Here is a 19,012-nt window from a genome sequence, read left to right on the forward strand (position 1 = left end):
TGTAATAAAAGTTACTGTAGACCTTAGCAATCTCAGCATATAATTTTTTTTCTTTCCTTATTAACTTGAAAACTTTCACCATTTCACTGTAAGGAAGCACTTTATGGCTTCTCTTTGGCATATCTGAATTGCCAACATCACTACTCTTACGCTTTGAGGTCATTATTAAGTAAAATAAGGGTTACTTGAACACAAGCACTGGAATACTGTGACAGTAGATCTGATCAATGAGACGGCTACTAAGTGATTGCTGGGCAGGGAGTGTAAACAGTGTGGAACTCTGGAAAAGGGGTGATCCACGTTCTGGGTGGGATGGACTAGGAAGGCTCGAGATTTCATGTGGTGTATATTTGTCCAAACTCATCAAACTGTATACTTTAAACAAGTGCATTTTATTGTATATAAATCATAACTCAGTGAATCCCGCTGACAAGGTTCCATACCACAAGCTTTGCAAATTTAATTACTAAATATTTGGTTTTATATATAAGAAACTCTCTCAAAGACTAGAAGCAAAGGACATAGCAAAAAAGGTTCGAAATAGAGAATAAATTTATAAAACAGAAGGATCCCACAAAATTTAGATTTATACATATCTTTAGATATTTTTAACATCTTTAGAAATTATCTGGAAGAGAGTGTAGAATGTATAAATCTAAGCATATGGGAGAAACTAGGGTAAATGACACGAATATCTATGTGAGTGGGCAGTAAAGCAGCAGATGGAAATCTCAGCGTTTTAGCTTAAAGTATACAGATGGTCCCTGACTTATCATCTTTTGACTTTACAAATGTGGGAAAGTGATACACATTCAGTAGAACCTGTACTTTGAATTTTTATCTTTTCCCAGGCTAGTGATAGGCAGTATGATACTTTCTCGGGATGGTGAGCAGTGGCAGCTGCAGCTCCCAGTCAGCACCGTGATGATGAGAGTAAACAACTGCTACACTTAAAATCTTTTTTACTGGGCCCAGCCTCATGGCCGAGTGGTTAAAGTTCTGCACACTCCACTCAGGTGGCACAGGTTAAGCACAGGTTCACAGGTTTGGATCCTATGCGTGGACCTATTCTGCTCACCAGCCATTCTGTGGAGGTGTGCCACATACAAAAAACAGAGGAAGATTGGCACAGATGTTAGCTTAGGGCAATATTCCTCAGCAAAAAAAGAGAAAAAAACCTTTTTTACCCAGACAACTATTCTGTTTTTCACTTTTTGTACAGTATTGAATAAATTACATAAGATATTTAACACTTTCTTATAAATAAAGCTTGGCGTTAGTGATTTTGGCCAACCGTAGACCAACGTAAGTGTTCAGAGTACATTTACGTAAGCTAGGTTACGCCACGATGCTTGGTAGTTTAGGTGAATTACACACATTTTCAACTTATGATATTTTCAATTTACGATGGGTTTACTGGGATGTAATCTCATCCTAAGTCTAGGAAGATCTGTGGTAGAAAACATTTTAATCTGATGTGGCCAGTATCAGTAGTTGTTGAGTTAATTTAAAAAGTCTGTTAAAGTGGGGAATCATTTGAAAAAATAAAGATCCCTACATAAACATTTTAATTAACTTAAATAAACATCCATTTTAGAACCAAGCCCTTTTCTACGGAGTGGAGCCACTGATTGGAATTACTTGTTATTTTTCTTGCTTAAGTATAACTATAACTAACTTATCATTTTCAGTTTCCAGCTTCATTTTCTTTAAAATGCAGCAAAAATGTAGGGCCGGCCCCAAGGCTGAGTGGTTAACTTTGTGCGCACTGCTTTGGCAGCCCAGGATTTCACTGGTTTGGATCCTGGGCGCAGACCTAGCACCACTCATCAAGCCATGCTGAGGTGGCGTCCCTCATAGCAGAACTAGAGGGACCTATGACTAGAATATACAGCTATGTACTGGGGGACTATGGGGAGAAGAAAAAGAAAAATAAGATTGGGAAGAGATGTTAGCTCAGGACCAATCTTTAAAAAAAAATAAAACAAAATTCAGCAAAAATGTAAAGAAACAGGTAAAGTTAATATCCCCAAGTTATTTCTTCATTGTGTAGTCAATATAAAAACTGAGATATTTTACCTTGCTTTCTTTTTTCTTCAAAATTTAGTGTGTATTTTACACTTACAGGACATCTCAATTCAGATGTCACATTTCATTGGAAATACTTGATCCGTACTTAGATTTCATAAAATTTACAATTGAAAAAGTAGATTCATATAACCAAGTTGTTTCAAACATACTTAAAAATTTTCCAATAGTGAACATCAGTTTTAAAATGCAAACTTTAAATTAATTAAAACTAAAAAACTCACGTTTCAGTCACAAGCCACATTTCAAGGGCTCAATAGCCACATATGGCTACTAGCTACTTTACTAGACAGTGCAAGTACAGACTATATTTTATATATAATTTTAATAAGCTTTGTTGTCTATTTCCCAGTACACTGGAGATTGGAAGAAAAAAAAGATGACTAGAACTGACAAATATTTCTTCATTAAAGTACTCTAATAAGTTAAAAACTTTTAACTCTAACTGGCACATATCCAACAGTTTACATGTACTGAAGTTATTTTTTAATATTATCATCAATTTTCTTGGAATGGAGTGAAATTTACTGGTTGGATGTCCTAGAGTTATGTCTTAGGAAATACCATTTAAACATATCTTTATAGCTTTTCAAATATTAGCCTTAGCAAATTTCTGGAAAATTTGCACCAATTTCTACCTACTGTGGTTTTTCATTTTCCCCCCCATTCTTTATGAAGGCTTAAGTTTTTATTTTTCTTATTCTTTTCTTTGGGCAGAGGGCTCTAAGAACAATTTTTAATATGAAGACCTATCATTTGCTGAAATCATAAAAATAAAACCCTAAAAAATGCAGATGCTTAAGCTCATTTCCCTTTTTGGAATCTTATGCTTTGTTCCTTAATGGTTTCCTCAAGGTTGTATTATAGAAAATTTAATACTTTTGAATGTATAAATGATTGCATGACACTCCATACCTAAACAGTGGGTATAATTGTGATTTTTATGGAAATGGAAAATTATCACACATTCAGGTGTTTTATGATAAACCAAGAACAACTAGAATCTACTCACCTTAAAAAATTCCTTTTTCTCAACCATCTCATCCCCATCTGCGTCCAGCATTTTAAAAGCAACATGAAACCCAGTATGGGGTTCTGCAATCAGGTGAAAAATGAATAATTTAAATAATGGTGAAATGCAAATTATCTGCAGATCTACAGATCTTGAAATGTGAAAAAGCCACCAGAAACTATGTTAAGTGTCTAAACAGAGAAAAAGAAGATCTCATAATAACAATTTTCAAAGGTGTGCTCTTCTGCAATTAAGCATTCTGCCTTCAAAGCAAAATTAATTTGAGAACTTAATTTATTTCTTTAGCTCTACTAGGGGCTTTCCTATATTCTTATAGTACCTTGGCTATTTTCACATTGATTATTACTCTTTATTTCCTTTTCTCAGAGTAGGGTTTTTTAAAAAAACTTTTTATTTTGAAATAATTTTAGACTTCCAGAAATGTTGTAAAGATACTATAGTGAGTTCTCATATACCCTTCACCCAGCTTCCTCTAACATCAATTTCTTCTATAACCACAGTATCTTTATCAAAATTAAGAAATTAACACTGGCATACCATTTTAAACTAAACTACAGACTTTATTTGGATTTCATATTTTTCCACTAATGCTGTTTTCTCTATTCTAGCATCAAACACAAGAAACTAGGTTGCAGTTAGTTGTTATGTCTCCTTAGTTTCCTCTAAGCTGTAAAGGCTTTTCAATCTTTCCTTGATTTTCATGACCTTGACAGTTTGAAGAGTAGTCGTCAGAAATTTTGTAGAATGTCAAAGGATTTTTCAATATTCCTAAGTGAAGGCTAAGTCTGACTCTTCTGTTCCACAAGCCTTCTACTAAGAAGACAAAGTTTGGGGAGCCATAGTGAGAAGGAGGTAAAAGAGACCTAGAGGGGTAATCTAATCCAACAGTATCATTTTGTAGATTTAGAAACTAAAGTACCAAGAATATTTTTAATGGTAAAGACACAAATACCAAAATTCCAAAACCCTGTTCGTTAAGAATAGGAAATTCCACATGACGGTTGCGAGAAATTGTGGGATACTTACTAGTGAGGATGGTAAGCAAGAAAAGATACTCAGTATATGAAATTAACCCTGAAACAATAAAATAAAAACATCAGAAAATAAGTTTTAGATGGTTTAGAAGTAATCACATATATACATATATATATACACATACACACATATACACACACACACATACACACACACACACACACAGTATATGGAAACTTCACCTAATTAAAAACAGACACACTTTTACTTTAAATTACCTCTCCTTGGGATAGTTGAAAACTTTTATAGTAGAGAGTTCAGTACTAATACTTGAAAAAAAAGAAAGAAGATACTATTTTTCATCATGTTACTATTACTAGTAAGGAGGAGGAATGGATGGATGCTGGCTAGCAAATAAAAAGTATCCACTAAAGATTTTATTTGCATGACACTTTACGTAATTTCTACTCAAATTTTACTATTCATAAAATCTCAAGTAAATTTATAAATTCAGTAGAATAACACAGATTTGGATATACCAAAGGTCAAACTATATTATTTAAAATGAAATAATTAAATCTTTGTAGCAGTGATTTGATTTCCTTTCAGAAAACCATTCCCTTCTCATTCTCAAACATGCCATTTGGGTATGACAACACATGTTCATCTTTGGAGGCAGACGCTGACTGGCCTAAGCCAATCATTGTACTCCTGCAGAATTGGTGCAGGGATGGGCAAGTAGCTGACCCAAGCTAATGAGCAGGTCGCATTAGTCTGGCTGCAGGGACTGCTTCAGGGGTGGGCCATGCCCTAAGCTGGGCCCCTCAGAGTGGCCTGTCTGCTGAGTGGTACTGCAGAATTTCTAAGAATGCTGGGTCATCCATTTTATCCGCCCTCCCCAACCCCCCCCCCCCCCCCGGGCTTTGATGTGTGAATGTTTCACTTAGGAGTGTGAGGCCACAGAAACAGTGCCTGAACTTTCAGAGATCCAGTGTTTAGAGCCTGAGAATCGAGCCAATCTTTAATTGGCAGACCTGAAAGATAAACAGTGGTGATGTTTTAAGCCCTGGATTAAGCTAGGCTTGAAGCTAGTTCTAAGTCTGGCTGCTAAATAAACTTCCTTTCTGGCTCAAGTAGATAGCATCTGGCTTTATGTGCTTGCAACAAAAAGAATCATAAGAAATACAGAAACAATATCTTATAAATTATACCTTCCTGATAAGCTAAAGAAATTTTCCCTCTGGATCATAAGCTTGGTATAATAGCAAAACACACATTAAAAAAAACTTTGTCATGGAGAACTCCAATTACATACAAAAGTAGAGAGAATAATATGATAACTATATAGGTCAGCTTCAGTAATTGTCAACTCATGGTAGGTCTTGCTTTATCTGTACCTTTTCTCATCCCTTCCCCCCACCTCCACTGGATTATTTTGAAACAAATCCCACATATCATTTCATAGAAAAAACTCAGGCTGTATCTTTAAAAGGACTGTTCCCTCCCCCAAACATATTTACCACACCTAAAAAATTATCAGTAATTCCTTAATATCATCAAATTCAAATCAGTGTTACAAACATCCCCATTTCAGAAAAAATTTTAAGTGTGCTCAAATTCATAGAAGGTCCTTGCATTACACTTGGTTAATAGGTCTCAAGTCATTTTTTTATTGTGATAAAAGACATATAACATAAAATTTACCATTTTAGCCATTTTTAAACGTACAGTTCAGTGGCATTAAGAACATTCATATTGTTTTGCAACAATTATCAGAACATTTTCATCATCATAAACTGAAATCCCATACTCATTAAAACTAACTCCCCCTTCTCTTCTGCCCCATCCCCTTGTAACTCTATTCTACTTTCTGTCTCTATGACTTAGTCTACTCTAGGTATCTCATATAAGTGAAATCATACAATATTTGTCCTTTTGTGACTGTCTTACTTCACTTACCATAATGTCTTCAAGGTTCATCCATGTTGTAGAATGTATCAGAATTCCATTCCTTTTTAAGGATGAATAATATCCCTTTATATGTACATACCACATTTTCTTTATCCATTTCTCTGTTGATGGACATCTGGGTTGTTTCAACCTTTCGGCTATTGTGATTAATGCTGCAACACTGGTGTACAAATATCTGTTTGAGTCTCTGCTTTTAATTCCTTTGGGTACATAGCCAGCAATGGGATTGCTGGAGCATATGGTCATTCTATGTGTAATTTTTTGAGGAACCACCATACTGTTTTCCACAGTGGATGCACCATTTTATAGTCCCACCAAAAACACACAAGGGTTATATTTTCTCCATATGCTTGCCAATACTTATTTTTTTTTCCCTTGATATTAAGGGATGTGAAGCGGTATCTCATCGTGGTTTTGATTTGCATTTCCCTAATGATTTGTGATGCTGAGGATCTTTTCATGTTTGAATTAGCCATTTGTATATTTTCTTTGGAGAATGTCTATTCCAGTCCTTTGCCCATTTTTAAATTGGGTTGTTTGGTTTTTCTTGTTGTTGAGTTGTAGGATATATCCTGGATAGTAACTCCTAATAAATGATTTGCAAATATTTTCTCCCATCCTGTGTGTAGCCTTTTTACTCTCTTGATAGTGTACTTTGATTCACAAAAGTTTTCAATTTTCTCTTTTGTTTCTTGTATCTTAAATCTCTTTTAATTTATAGGTTCCCCCTTGTCTTTTTTTCCTTCCTTTTCAACTTAATTGTTGAAGAAGCCTGATCATTTGTCCTGGGGAGTTTCTCATAGTCTAGGCAATTTTGCTGATTGCATCTTCTTCGTGTCATTTCACATGTTCCTTTAATTTCTCTATTTTCCACAGACTGGTACTTAGATCCAGAGCTCTGCTCAGATTCAAATTTGACTTTTGGCTAGAATTCTTAATAGATGGTGCTGTATACTTCCACCAGGAGCCAAAATGTAAATGTTTACAGAAAACGCTAAATACCACTGATAATAGGAGTTACAGAACTTTAGAAAAATGTGAAATCATTTCCAGAGTTCAGATGATCAGAGATGTCATACAAGAAGTAATTCTAAAAATGGTCTTTGAATGATGGGTGAAAATTTTAATTAAGCTGGTGTGATATAAGTGAGAAAGCCATATAAGATAGATGAAGCCGAATAAGAAAATCAAAAAGTGATGGTCTGTCTGAACCAATGTTCATGTGGAAGAAGCAATGGGAAATAAAGCTACCAAGGTAGTGTAGAAATGAGGAAGAAAGGCTTGAAGCAGGTGATGGCAGTGGATACGTATTTACTGTTGAAGGAAGGAAGACCACAACCTAACAGCTCCCAATCAAATAAAGCAGAGACTCAGGGACAAAAATAGTTCAGAGCAAGGCAAGTAAAGATCTTGCGTCTACGTAATTCATTGTTTTAGCTAACAGTAACTTTAGGTATATATTTTAAATGTTTTTAGTGACTTACATTTTTTTGCATAACCAACTTTCTTGTTGTCGTTTTTATTTTGGAGCAGGCGTACTTCTCTTTAATAAAAAAGCCTATAGTAAGTCTTCAGATATTTTTTCTTAAAAATATTCAGTGTTTATATAAAAGGAGAATAAATTAAATGTGTTTTGTCATATCTCGTACCTGAGAGAAGTGCTCTAACGTTAGTTGAAAGATCAAAGTATTTCATCTCTTGGCAGCCTCAAAAAGTGAATAGCTTTTTTCTAATTTTCAAAGGAATATGACAATGTGAAAAAATGGCCAAATTGCTAGACTGAACTGGGCTTGGTGCCAAAAGGAGACCTCACTTTTCTTTTCTCTAGACATAGGTACATATCCTTTACACAAGGGGAACTTATTGAAAAAGAAATTCCAGAGTCTTTCTTTGAAATATTGACTTAAAAAGCTTGAATAAAAACAGAGTTGAGAGACAGTATAAAAACAGTACCCTACACTCTCAAGACAGACTATAAATAATATAGTTCTACAACAGCATTCTAGGTATCTGCCTTTTGAAAACGCTTTTAAAGAAAACTGACACCTCAGCACTTTATAGGAGAAAAGTTTAATACATATTTGTTACATTTAATTGTAAAATAAATGCTGTTAAATGGCAATGTTTCAAAATTGCATGTTAAATAGGGAAGTATTTTAAATAATTTATATTTAAAAATTTGTTAAAGAATTCTTAAAGACTACTAGAAGAGATGATTAAATTCTGTTAGTTACTCTGTTTCTCTAGAAATATTTAAAATTTGGAACCATTCTAAAATATGACTTGATAGTGAATGCAATTTTAAGAACCCTGTTCCCCAAAGACAAATTATCACATCATAAGAATATACTGGGCTGGCCCAGTGGCGCAGTGGTTAAGTTCATATGTTCTGCTTCGGCAGCCCAGGGTTCGCTGGTTTGGATCCCGGGTGAGGACATGGCACTGCTTGGCAAGCCATGCTGTGGCAGGCGTCCCATATATAAAAAGTAGAGGAAGATGGGCATGGATGTTAGCTCAGGGCCAGTCTTCCTCAGCAAAAAGAGGAGGATTGGCAGCAGATGTTAGCTCAGGGCTAATCTTCCTCAAAAAAAAAAAAACAAGAAAAAATATACTTATATCCTACATCATATCTTATAATTTATATTCAGTACATCCTTGAGGATGGTATTATATTGAGAATTCTGCTCAGTTTTTAAAAAATGAATAATAATTATAATTTGTTTTTCTTTATAATAATGTATGGTGGGTGAATTATTTTATTTCAAGAATATAGTTGATACATTATAAATTTTGATAGTTCTTACTTCATTAATATAAACAAAGGAATATTTCTGAAAAAAGTTTTTGTTGAATTTTTCCTATAAAATATTCATATTAGTGTTTTTTAAGTTGAAAACTACACTTCAACTCATGTATTTCAGAGAAAAACTAAAAAATAACTGTTAAGTCCTTCCTCAAGATTTTTTCTTGTTCTGTTTCCCGCAAGTTCTCTAGAGATAGGGAGAAGAGAGGACGAATTCAATAAATATTTAGGAGGCAAAATTAGAAAGACTTTGTGTTTGACCGCAGGTTAAGGATGGGTGGGGCAAAAGAAGAAAGGGTTCAAAGATATTTCCCAGGTTTCGATGAGCTGGGTGAGCAGTATTACTACCAAATGAGACCAAGAATAAAGGAGGAGTTGGTTTAGGGGTAAGATGGTGAGTTCAGTTTAGGATATGATGAATTCAAGGTAATTGAGAGATTCACAAGCAGATGTCAGGCAGCTGGTTTGTGTAGAGAAGCCTGAAGCTCAGGAGAGTAGCCTGGGCTGGAGATACTGGAAGAGAGTTGAGAGTGATTAGTATACACGGATGCTAAAACCAAAGACGCTGAAGCAGAAGAGCAGGAAGTGAAGGACAGAATCCCAGGAAGCACCAACTTTTAATGGGCAGAGGGAGGAAGAGAAGCCAATGATGGAAAGAGAAGCACAGAGAATTGGGATGATGTGGTTTCAGAGACTCCAGGAGAACCTGTGGCACGTGGATTTGCTTAATAAAATAAGATCTTTTATTGACAGTTGATCTCAGGGCACTGTGCCAGATGTTTACAGGTTTTCCCACTCTAAGCCTGGAAATAGATAGAAATATCTTTATTAAAGCAGCTTATAAACTCCAAGATACACAGAAGTTGTGAGGTTCCATGTATTCAACCTGTGAAGCCTTTCCAACTTTAAGGACACTTTTCACCCAGCCTGTGGTAAAGTAGATGTGTTGGAGGGACAGACAATGTGAAGAGTCAGGGCTGAGACCCCAATCAGAGTTGAATAAAAGCAAGCACAGGAAAGCCAGCATCTGGAGAAACGGTAAGACAGTCGGAGTTCCCACTCTGCCCTTGCATGGTTCTTCTAACTCTTCATAATTACGCAACTCTGCTGTTCTGCCTCATTTCCCTGTCAGTTGCTTAATTTTCTTGTCACCAATAAGTCCTATCTTTAAGACCTGATTTCCCTACCAGTCCTTTATTAATGAAGGCTGCTCTTTTATACACTCCTGTGTGAAAGGTGGGAAATTAATTCTCCTCCTGCAGCTGCCCAGTGTACATTTCTTATTCTTTTCTCTCCGACTGAAGTGCGTGCTCTCTCTATTATCTATCCTTGCAGTCATTTATTCTTTCTAGTTCCTCTTAAAGCCGCTCTGGCTAATCATCTTTCCTCTATTTCTCCTACTCATAGCCTCACGGACTTCGCTTAAAGCAAAAAAAATCAAACTTTCTGCTGTTTCCATTTTCTATTTATTTTTTGAATAGTGAATCACACTAAGGGCCTTTCCCCCAATCATCCAGAAATACTGGCTTTTCATTCTCCAAGAAATCTTGGAAATGTATGATGCCCTTGTTCATTCTGAGATATAAATAGTCCTCCAGCTATGTAAAGAATAGGGAAAGAGAACTATCCAATGAGGAAAACACTTTAGTAGGTTGATAAATGTATCTCCTTGATAGTTAGAAAGGTGTATATATATAGATATAGAGACAGATATAGCAATAGAGATATATATGTATCAGTAGTCTCAATTTAAAGCAAAGAATAAAGAAAATCTACAGGCATCCCCCTCCTCCCCCTGCCCTGCTTCGTATGAAGAATTTAGACTGTAACTAAACACAGTTTGGGAAACTAGAATAACTTTCTAGCTTCTCTTCAAATCTCACAGTTGCTTTCAAGGCTTCCATTAATCTGTTTTATATAAGCTCAACCACTACTCACTATCTTCTTCATATCAAGAAAATGAATGTTTGCTTTCTGCTCTTTGACATCTCAACTCCCACATCATATGCTAGGCCTCAAAAACATCACCCTGGGCTGCCCTGTGGCCAAGTGGTTGGGTTCACCCACTCCGCTTTGGTGGCCCAGGGTTTTGCTGGTTCGGATCCTGGGCGTGGACATGGCACTGCTCATCAGGCCATGCTGAGGTGGCATCCCACATGCCACAACCAGAAGGACCCACAACTAAAACAATTACACAACTATGTACCAGGGGCTTTGGGTAGAAAAAAGAAAAATAAAATCTTTTAAAAAGAAAAAAAAAAAAACCAGAATCAACCAAAAAAACCCATCAACCTTCATTTGGCAGGTAGTCTCCTACTTTCTTCAAAGTTTGTTAAATCTTGCTGTTAAACCTTATTATTTCGTATGAGATACAGAATTTCTTACGCTGTTTTAGGATTGACTAGTCAATCCCTTCCTTCAAACTCACCCCCATTAGAATAACCTCATGTTTGATTTTGCCAGTTTAGGTGATTCTGGTTGAATTTCATCAAAAGAGATAGAAAAGAAATAACTAGGATGGTAAGAAAATATAAGAAAGGATGGGGTCATAAAAGCCAAAAGAGGGGACTGTTTTGAGGTGAGAGTAGATAACAGTATCAAATACCGAGATCACACAAGCGGAGAATATAAAATATCGTCATTCGATCTGGTAACAAGGAGGCTTAAAACATCTATTAAATAACACGGTAAAGATGCACAGGTTCACAATCCTTCTTCCTTCATGGTAAATAAGCTGTGTAGATTCTCTACTGTATATTGTCTAATATACAGTTGCAAACCTCACAATTTAATTCCTTAATACTATTTTGGTTAAATAAAATACATAAATGGAAATTTAACAACAAATCAACATTACCTTTATCACCAAGGTCTCTAAAAAACGTAGATCCACAACCAGCTTTTTGGATTCCTGCCAGTACATCCTCGATGTCCTTTGAATAAACATATTAAAATATTTCAATTTAACTTATAAAAGCTGTTTTCTATCTTACAAAAAAAAAAGAAAGAAACCGCCTCACTCCGCCACATTGCTTACCTTTTTTGTCAGTTTCCTGACTGAAGTTTTACCTATAGAAAAGAAGAAACATTATTTAGTAGCCATATTGCTTGGTAAAATTCAATTTCCATTAAGAAAGAAAATCATTTAAAAGACAAAATAAACAACTAATTATTTATAAAAGAATAAATGTTTGGCAATTTTAGCTCACATCATTGAACCAAAGTTATGAGCCAGAGAATTCTAAGTCTAAACACAAAGACATTGTATTGTAGTTCTTTGTAAGACCTAGTTTCAACTTCACTCACCCCATTTCAGACATGTGAAATCGTATAACCACCTTCCTTACTTTAGTTGTCTGCACCATAAATAAATTCTTGCCAAACGATTTCTTTCTTCATGATTATTAAAATCTGTCTCTTCTTGCATTCACTGATTAAAAACGTACACATCATGTTTTAGAAAGTTACACTTTTAAACCCTGAAAAGTTCTCTTAAGCTTACAGCTCTCCAGTCAAATTTAAAAGGTTAGCTAACATGACTGCTTGTTCTAAGGTGATGTTACTTTTAATGATTTCCTATTGGATAACAGATTTAAAATTCTTTCCGGTTTTCAGCTATCTTCTTTACTCCTTACATAATTTCCCTCTGATCTATTCTAATTCTAAAGTAATCACATTGCTTATTTTGTTGAGACTTATTCTGAAGATAGCCTCAAGCCATTTTACACATCTAGAACAATAGTAAAAATGTTTTGTTTCTGACATAAGATATGCGCATCACGAGTTTCCCTTCTTGCTCTCAAAATTATCTTATCCATGAAGTTCCCTCAGTACCATTAAATGGTCTATGAAAATTTAGGTGACAGGTTAAAAAAAATGAATACTTTCAGAGGTGTCTTTTCCTTAGCTTGGGATACTTAATTTGGACTATAAATCTACTGGGGACAAATACTGTTATTGGGTAATAAACTGTTAAGATTTTATTTTTGCATTATTCATCAAATTTTAGTTGTGAATACGACTATATAATTTTTACAAACATCTATTACAATGTAAGCTTAGGTGTTACTATTTTGGGATAATTTTTATTCATTAATAAACTATTATGTGTCACCCAATGATAAAGAACTCTAGATTCTAATATTAGGTGCTATTATACCATGAGATCATCAAATAGACAAAAATTATCATTTAATTTACAAATCTAAATGTCTGTGTGAATGTGTATAAAGAAATATGTAGTAATGTAATGCTGATAACCCCCAGAAAAGCATGTAATACATGTATTTTAGCTATCTGCATATTCTTATTAAAAAAATAAACTGATTATGATTCACATGCCTTATATTGCTTTTCTTAAAGTTACGTCACAAATTATTCATTACCATATGCAATTTTATTTTTAGAAAATTAAGGTTAGTCCCATTAGTTTTTTAAAGAGAGATTAATCCTTGCACACAACTGATAAAGTACTCTAGGAAGCAATAACTGACATTTTGAGGCGGCAATATGGATGGTTTCTAACACAAAAGATTATTTCTAAGGGGTCTTATATCTTTTTTATAGCTAGATTCTTCTTTGGTCTTTTAGAAATCTTTCTTGGGGGAAAAAAAAAAATCCTTTGGGGCCAGCCCAGTGGTGCAGTGGTTAAGTTCACATGTTCTGCTTCGGCAGCCCAGGGTTCGCTGGTTCAGATCCTGGGTGTGAACCTACGGATCGCTTATCAAGCCATGCTGTGGCAGGTCCCATATATAAAGTAGAGGAAGATGGGCATGGATATTATCTCAGGGCTAGTCCTCCTCAGCAAAAAGAGGAGGATTGGCGGCAGATGTTAGCTCAGGGCTAATCTTCCTCAAAAAAATAAATAAATAAATAAAAATCCTTCTACTTGAAACCCAGTGAGGACAGAAGAGATGCCAAACAGCTAAGCCAATAAAATTCAGTACTATATGAATGAAATACAACAATAAAGTCAGAAACTAATTGAATAGTATTAACACCAGAGTACCGGGTATGAACTAAATTGTAAACACTATTGAGGCAGATCCCATATCAGTCTTACTTTTATGTAGTTCAGTGCTTAGCACTTAAATATGTGCTGAACAAATAACTGAATAAAAAATTAGAAAAGATTCCAGAATGCTTTCTTATTCAGATCCCTGCCTGTTAATCAATTATTATCCCCATTTTACAAATAAAACAAATAATGCCCAGCGATGGACAAGAGGAATCAGGTCACGATATGGCAGTGGAGAATTTCTTTTCTCATACAGATTTTTCAAAAACAGGTGTTAGACTCTTTGAGCCCCATTAAAGTAGTAATGGGGACCTGTGGACTACTTTCAACACTTGAGAAGACTTCAATGGAACTGAACAGTTAAGGATGGTATGTTAGAGCAGCAGTTTTGTTACTTTCGATTATAACTCAAAATGATGACACTGGTTATTTCATGTTGATTACAAGTTTCGTTTGGTATTTGCATGTGTATTTGATCATTAAAAATGGAGAAAGCATGTACTTAATGAGCTTCTTTTGTAAAAATCATTTTCTTTTTTTTTTTTAAAGATTGGCACCTGAGCTAACAACTGTTGCCAATCTTTTTTTTTTGTTTTTTTTTTTATTGCTTTTTCTCCCCAAATCCCCCCAGTACACAGTTGTATATTTTAGTTGTGGGTCCTTCTAGTTGTGGCATGTGGGACGCCACCTCAGCATGGCCCGATGAACGGTGCCATGTCCGCACTCAGGATCCAAACCTGCAAAACCCTGGGCCGCGCAAACTTAACCACCTGGCTACAGGGCGGGCCCCAAGTAAAAATCATTTTCAAAACAGAATCAATCATTAGAAAATGATAAAGAAATTATCTTTGCTGATTAAAAACTTTGGGTGTCACTATCTTACATAAAATTCAATTTTTAGATTAAAAAGAAAAACATAAGGCAGAGCTACCTAGAACACCTATTCACTCTTCTTTCTCCTAAGTTGTTAAACTTTTCCCTAGTAAGAGAAGGGGTCGTGGTGTTTCAAACCCAGAACACTCTGGTAGGGTTTTTCCATAGGTGCTTGTCTCACCCAGGCGGGCCTACTTTTATACCACGGTTCAAGGGCTGTACCAGGAAAGGGACCAGAGTATCAAAATAAGAGTTCCATGGTCTGATCTGCTTGCTACATGAGGAGCTATGACCTTTGTCCTGACAGCAATAACAACACAAGGACAGATTAAATATATCTAAGTATTTCTGGCCATGTTTTTCTATTTAAGAGTAAAACTCATCTGTTAAATAATCTAATTTCTCCTTCAGGTTTTCCCCTTTTTTTTGGGTCTATCTAGCTGTCTGTTTTGGGGGGGGTATGGGGAGGGTGGAGACGGGACGGGACTCCTGCTTTTCTTTCTTTGGTTATTTTTACTCTCACACACATAACTTCAGTCATTATTTTCATAGCTATTTCATATATTCACATACTCATATATGAAAATAACAGAATGGGGAAAAAAACTTCAACAGCAAAAAACATAGATCTAGAGTTGAGGCTGTAATGTTTTATTGTAGGAGTATGAAAGAATGGAAAATACACTGTGGCTTTTCTTGGCAGAGGAAGGTACAGATCTTCAAACACTATGATGGAATTTTGGCTCAGAAAGTAGAATGTTTTTAAAGGTCTCCACCTATTCTAGAGATTCCACTATGTGGTTTTCACAGTTTACAGAGGATTTCTGAAGTAAAAACCAGGAATAAGCACATCTTGTTACAGGCAAACAGCCATTTTATTACTTAAAATAAGTAAAACTGCACTAATACAATATCAAGTGTTGTTACAGGTCAAATAAATCTTTGCCTCTAGCCAAAATAAAGTTAGCTGATACTCATAACTATAAAAACATTACTAATGATATCTAATTGTTTCATTTTGCTGGAGGTAAGTGGACTTTTGACACACAAAAATTAGACAACAGAGACATGTCCATCATATCTTTTGCATAAATATATCCAACAACTTGGTGTCAATATTAGAGTTAGTATAAAACAGAGCTGATTACTCCAATAGCTGCTTGAACTCAGTCACAGCTATTATGGAAACCATGGCAGAAGATGACACATTAGCAAAACAACTAAACTCCCTAATATCACTAATAAGAGAGTTATTCAGCAAAGCATATGGCTTGTTTATTTTTGCTGGAATATTTAAATAGTGAGAGCAAGAGATATCTCTGACTGGTATTTCTCCTGGAGGGAGACAAATGGCGATCCCCTGAAACGCCTAAAACTGGCATCCCTGTCAACATTGCTAAGTCAAGTCCTGAAATTTTAAATAGTTTTTGAAGGGAAAAAAGAGAACTGTGACTCTTTTTTGTAACCTCAAGCTCCATGAAATAATAAGAACAATACTATACACAACAAATTATTTAATTACAGTTTAAAACTGATATAAAGGGGGAAATACAGCAGCTAAGAAACTAAATAATGGGAGAGGAGAAGATAAGGGAAAGCTTCACCTAATAAGAGATACTTAAGTTAAGACCTGAAGGATTAGCATGAATTAGCTCAGAAAAGTGGGGTTAAAAGCATTCCAGGAATAGCATGTGAATCAGTTCTGAGATGGGGAAGGGTTGGAACGCTCAAGGAACAGAGTAGGCTCTGTTAGTCTTTTCCATTGTGATGAGAAGGAAGGAGGGGCTGACTGCCATGCAAGTAGTTTTGGTGGCAGGAAGCTGAGGTTATTACTATCTAATGATTTCCATTTTCTCTCTGAGTAGGTGATCAGGTAATTTGCTAGCGTGTGTAGGAGAAAGTGTAAGGCTAGGGGCTTGTACAAACTTAGCATGATGATCAGAGACTGCTGGTGTAAAGAAATAGGATTGGTTTTCCTATAGAGAAGCTGTATTCTGTGACCCTGATAACTCGTTAATTCCAGTAGTTTTATTATTTGTAGATGATTTGGAGTTTTCCACATAGATAATCACGCTTCTGAACAAAGACAGCTTTATCTCTTCCTTTTAAATTTGTAGGTCTCATTTCTTTTTCTTGCCTTTTTGCACTGGCAAGGATTTCCAGTGCAATGTTGAATACAAGTGGTGAGAGTGAACATGCTTGCCTAGTTCTTGATCTTAGGGGCAAAGCATTCAATTTTTCACCATTAAGAACAATATTAGCGGGCTGGCCCCGTGGCCGAGTGGTTAAGTTCGCGCGCTCCGCTGCAGGCGGCCCAGTGTTTCGTTAGTTCAAATCCTGGGCGCGGACATGGCACTGCTCATCAGACCACGCTGAGGCAGCGTCCCACATGCCACAACTAGAGGAACCCACAACGAGGAATACACAACTATGTACCGGGGGGCTTTGGGGAGAAAAAGGAAAAAATAAAATCTTTAAAAAAAAAAAAAAGAACAATATTAGCAATTGGCTTTACGTCCATATGGCCTTTTAGGACCTAGCCTCAAAAGTGCCATACTGTCACTTTCACGCATACTTTATGAGTTGAGGCAGCCACAAAGGTTCAAAGGAAGAGGACACATCAGCCTCCATCTCTTGACGGAGAGTGGCAAAGTTCTGAAAGAGCTTTTTTTTATGGGACCAGAAATATTGCTGCAGTCATTTTTGGAAATACAATCTGCTATAGCATCGTGGGGGATCAGAACTGGTCACCCCAAAATGTGTCTCTTTGACTTGATTATTTTTAAGAACAAAAGACTCTGAAAGAAACTTTGAGCTTCCCTTTTAACTGCCTAAAAGAATTTAACATAGAAGGCCTGTCCCAGGAATGAGCTATCACTGTGGATGATTCCTAGGTGTGGTAAACAGGAAGGCATCTAGCCAGGGTCATTTTATCAAAAGATCTCTTTTGAGGCTCCCATTGTCTAAGATGGCCCAGCAAACACTCGTTTATCAAACAATCGCTTTCCCATCTCCATGCAAACTGCCTTCCTCCCCTTTGAAGTCCCAAACCACTAACCCCAACATCCTCCTTTGTCTTTAGCTGAAGATGATATTTAAGCTGGCAGCTTCGGCCATTCTGGTGAGTGACTGAGTTTTTCTGGGCTTCTCCCATGTATACATGTTATTAAACTTTGTTTGATTTTCTCCTGTTATTCTGTCTCATGTCAATTTAATTCTTAGACTAGACAGAAAGACCTAAAGGGTAGGGGAATAGTTCTTCCTCCCGTACAGCATCTTAACTGATGTTTTGCCTCATATGGAATAGTCTCCCTTTTTTCTTCACTTAAGGAAATTCTATCCATTCTTCTCATACCCTTTGTAAAGTTCTGAGTACCCCAGCCCTCACTGATCTCTCTGCTAAAACTTTACCACACTTAAGATAGTCTATTACCCAGACCCCTAGACTGCGAATTCTATTAAATACAACATCTGTTTTATTCATCACTATAATCTGCAGGCGTAACATAGTGCTTGTTACATGAAATGTATCCAATAAAAATTTTAATAAACGTATGGATTATAACTTATCATTTCATTTAATAATTTGTATTGATTGATGTATTTATCTATTCAATAAATATTTGTGCCAAGCACTGTGCTTGGCAGGGACTACAGTGTCAAACAAGAGACCCTGATGCTGTTATTCATTAGCAGTGACTAGCTTATGAAGCAGGCTTGGGGTATGTGTGTGGTGGGGGGAGGAGCAGAGCATCTACAACACATTTAGAGTTGTCGACCTGAAATGCCTCTCGTATTTTTGAGAGGAGATATCCAAAAGGCAGGCAGACATATGGGTGTGGAGGTCAGCTGAGAGGTTGGTCCTGGAGATATGTACATGGAAATCAGTGTTCAGCAAACAGCTAAATCACTGATGTAAATAAGATCACTGAGTAAGAAGGCAAAAAGGAGGAGAGAAGACTGCTTGAAGATGGAACCTTAAGAAATAACTTCTAAAGCAGGCATTAGTTTTGTCCCTACAAGTGCCCTGAAGACTCTTTGAAAGCCTGTATCGTTTATGGCCTAAATCCTCCAAAATATTTATTAATATAGTCTGAAACACTTATTTAGCATTAAATATCAGACTGAGTTGCTTTATGTATCAGGGTTACACATGTCCACAACCCCCTATCAAAAACCAGATATTACCCCTTCCCCCATGGAAAACCAGATATTATAACAAAAAATTAGAGTTTGTTATCTTGCCACAGCC

At 36.0% G+C, this 19,012-nt stretch overlaps 1 protein-coding gene across 1 annotated transcript in view; it reads right to left on the minus strand.

Annotated features, from left to right (window-relative positions):
• MICU2 (mitochondrial calcium uptake 2) overlaps positions 1-19,012 on the minus strand; it is a 134,628-nt gene that overhangs the window by 60,357 nt on the left and 55,259 nt on the right. The window contains exons 3-6 of the mRNA XM_070577860.1: positions 11,908-11,939; positions 11,728-11,803; positions 4,148-4,195; positions 3,101-3,183 (exon numbers count right to left, since the gene is read on the minus strand). Coding sequence (XP_070433961.1) covers positions 3,101-3,183; positions 4,148-4,195; positions 11,728-11,803; positions 11,908-11,939 — 239 coding nt within the window. The remainder of the gene's footprint in view (positions 1-3,100; positions 3,184-4,147; positions 4,196-11,727; positions 11,804-11,907; positions 11,940-19,012) is intronic.

This window comes from Equus przewalskii, chromosome 16 (genome assembly GCF_037783145.1).
Source record: "Equus przewalskii isolate Varuska chromosome 16, EquPr2, whole genome shotgun sequence".
NCBI lineage: Eukaryota > Metazoa > Chordata > Mammalia > Perissodactyla > Equidae > Equus > Equus przewalskii.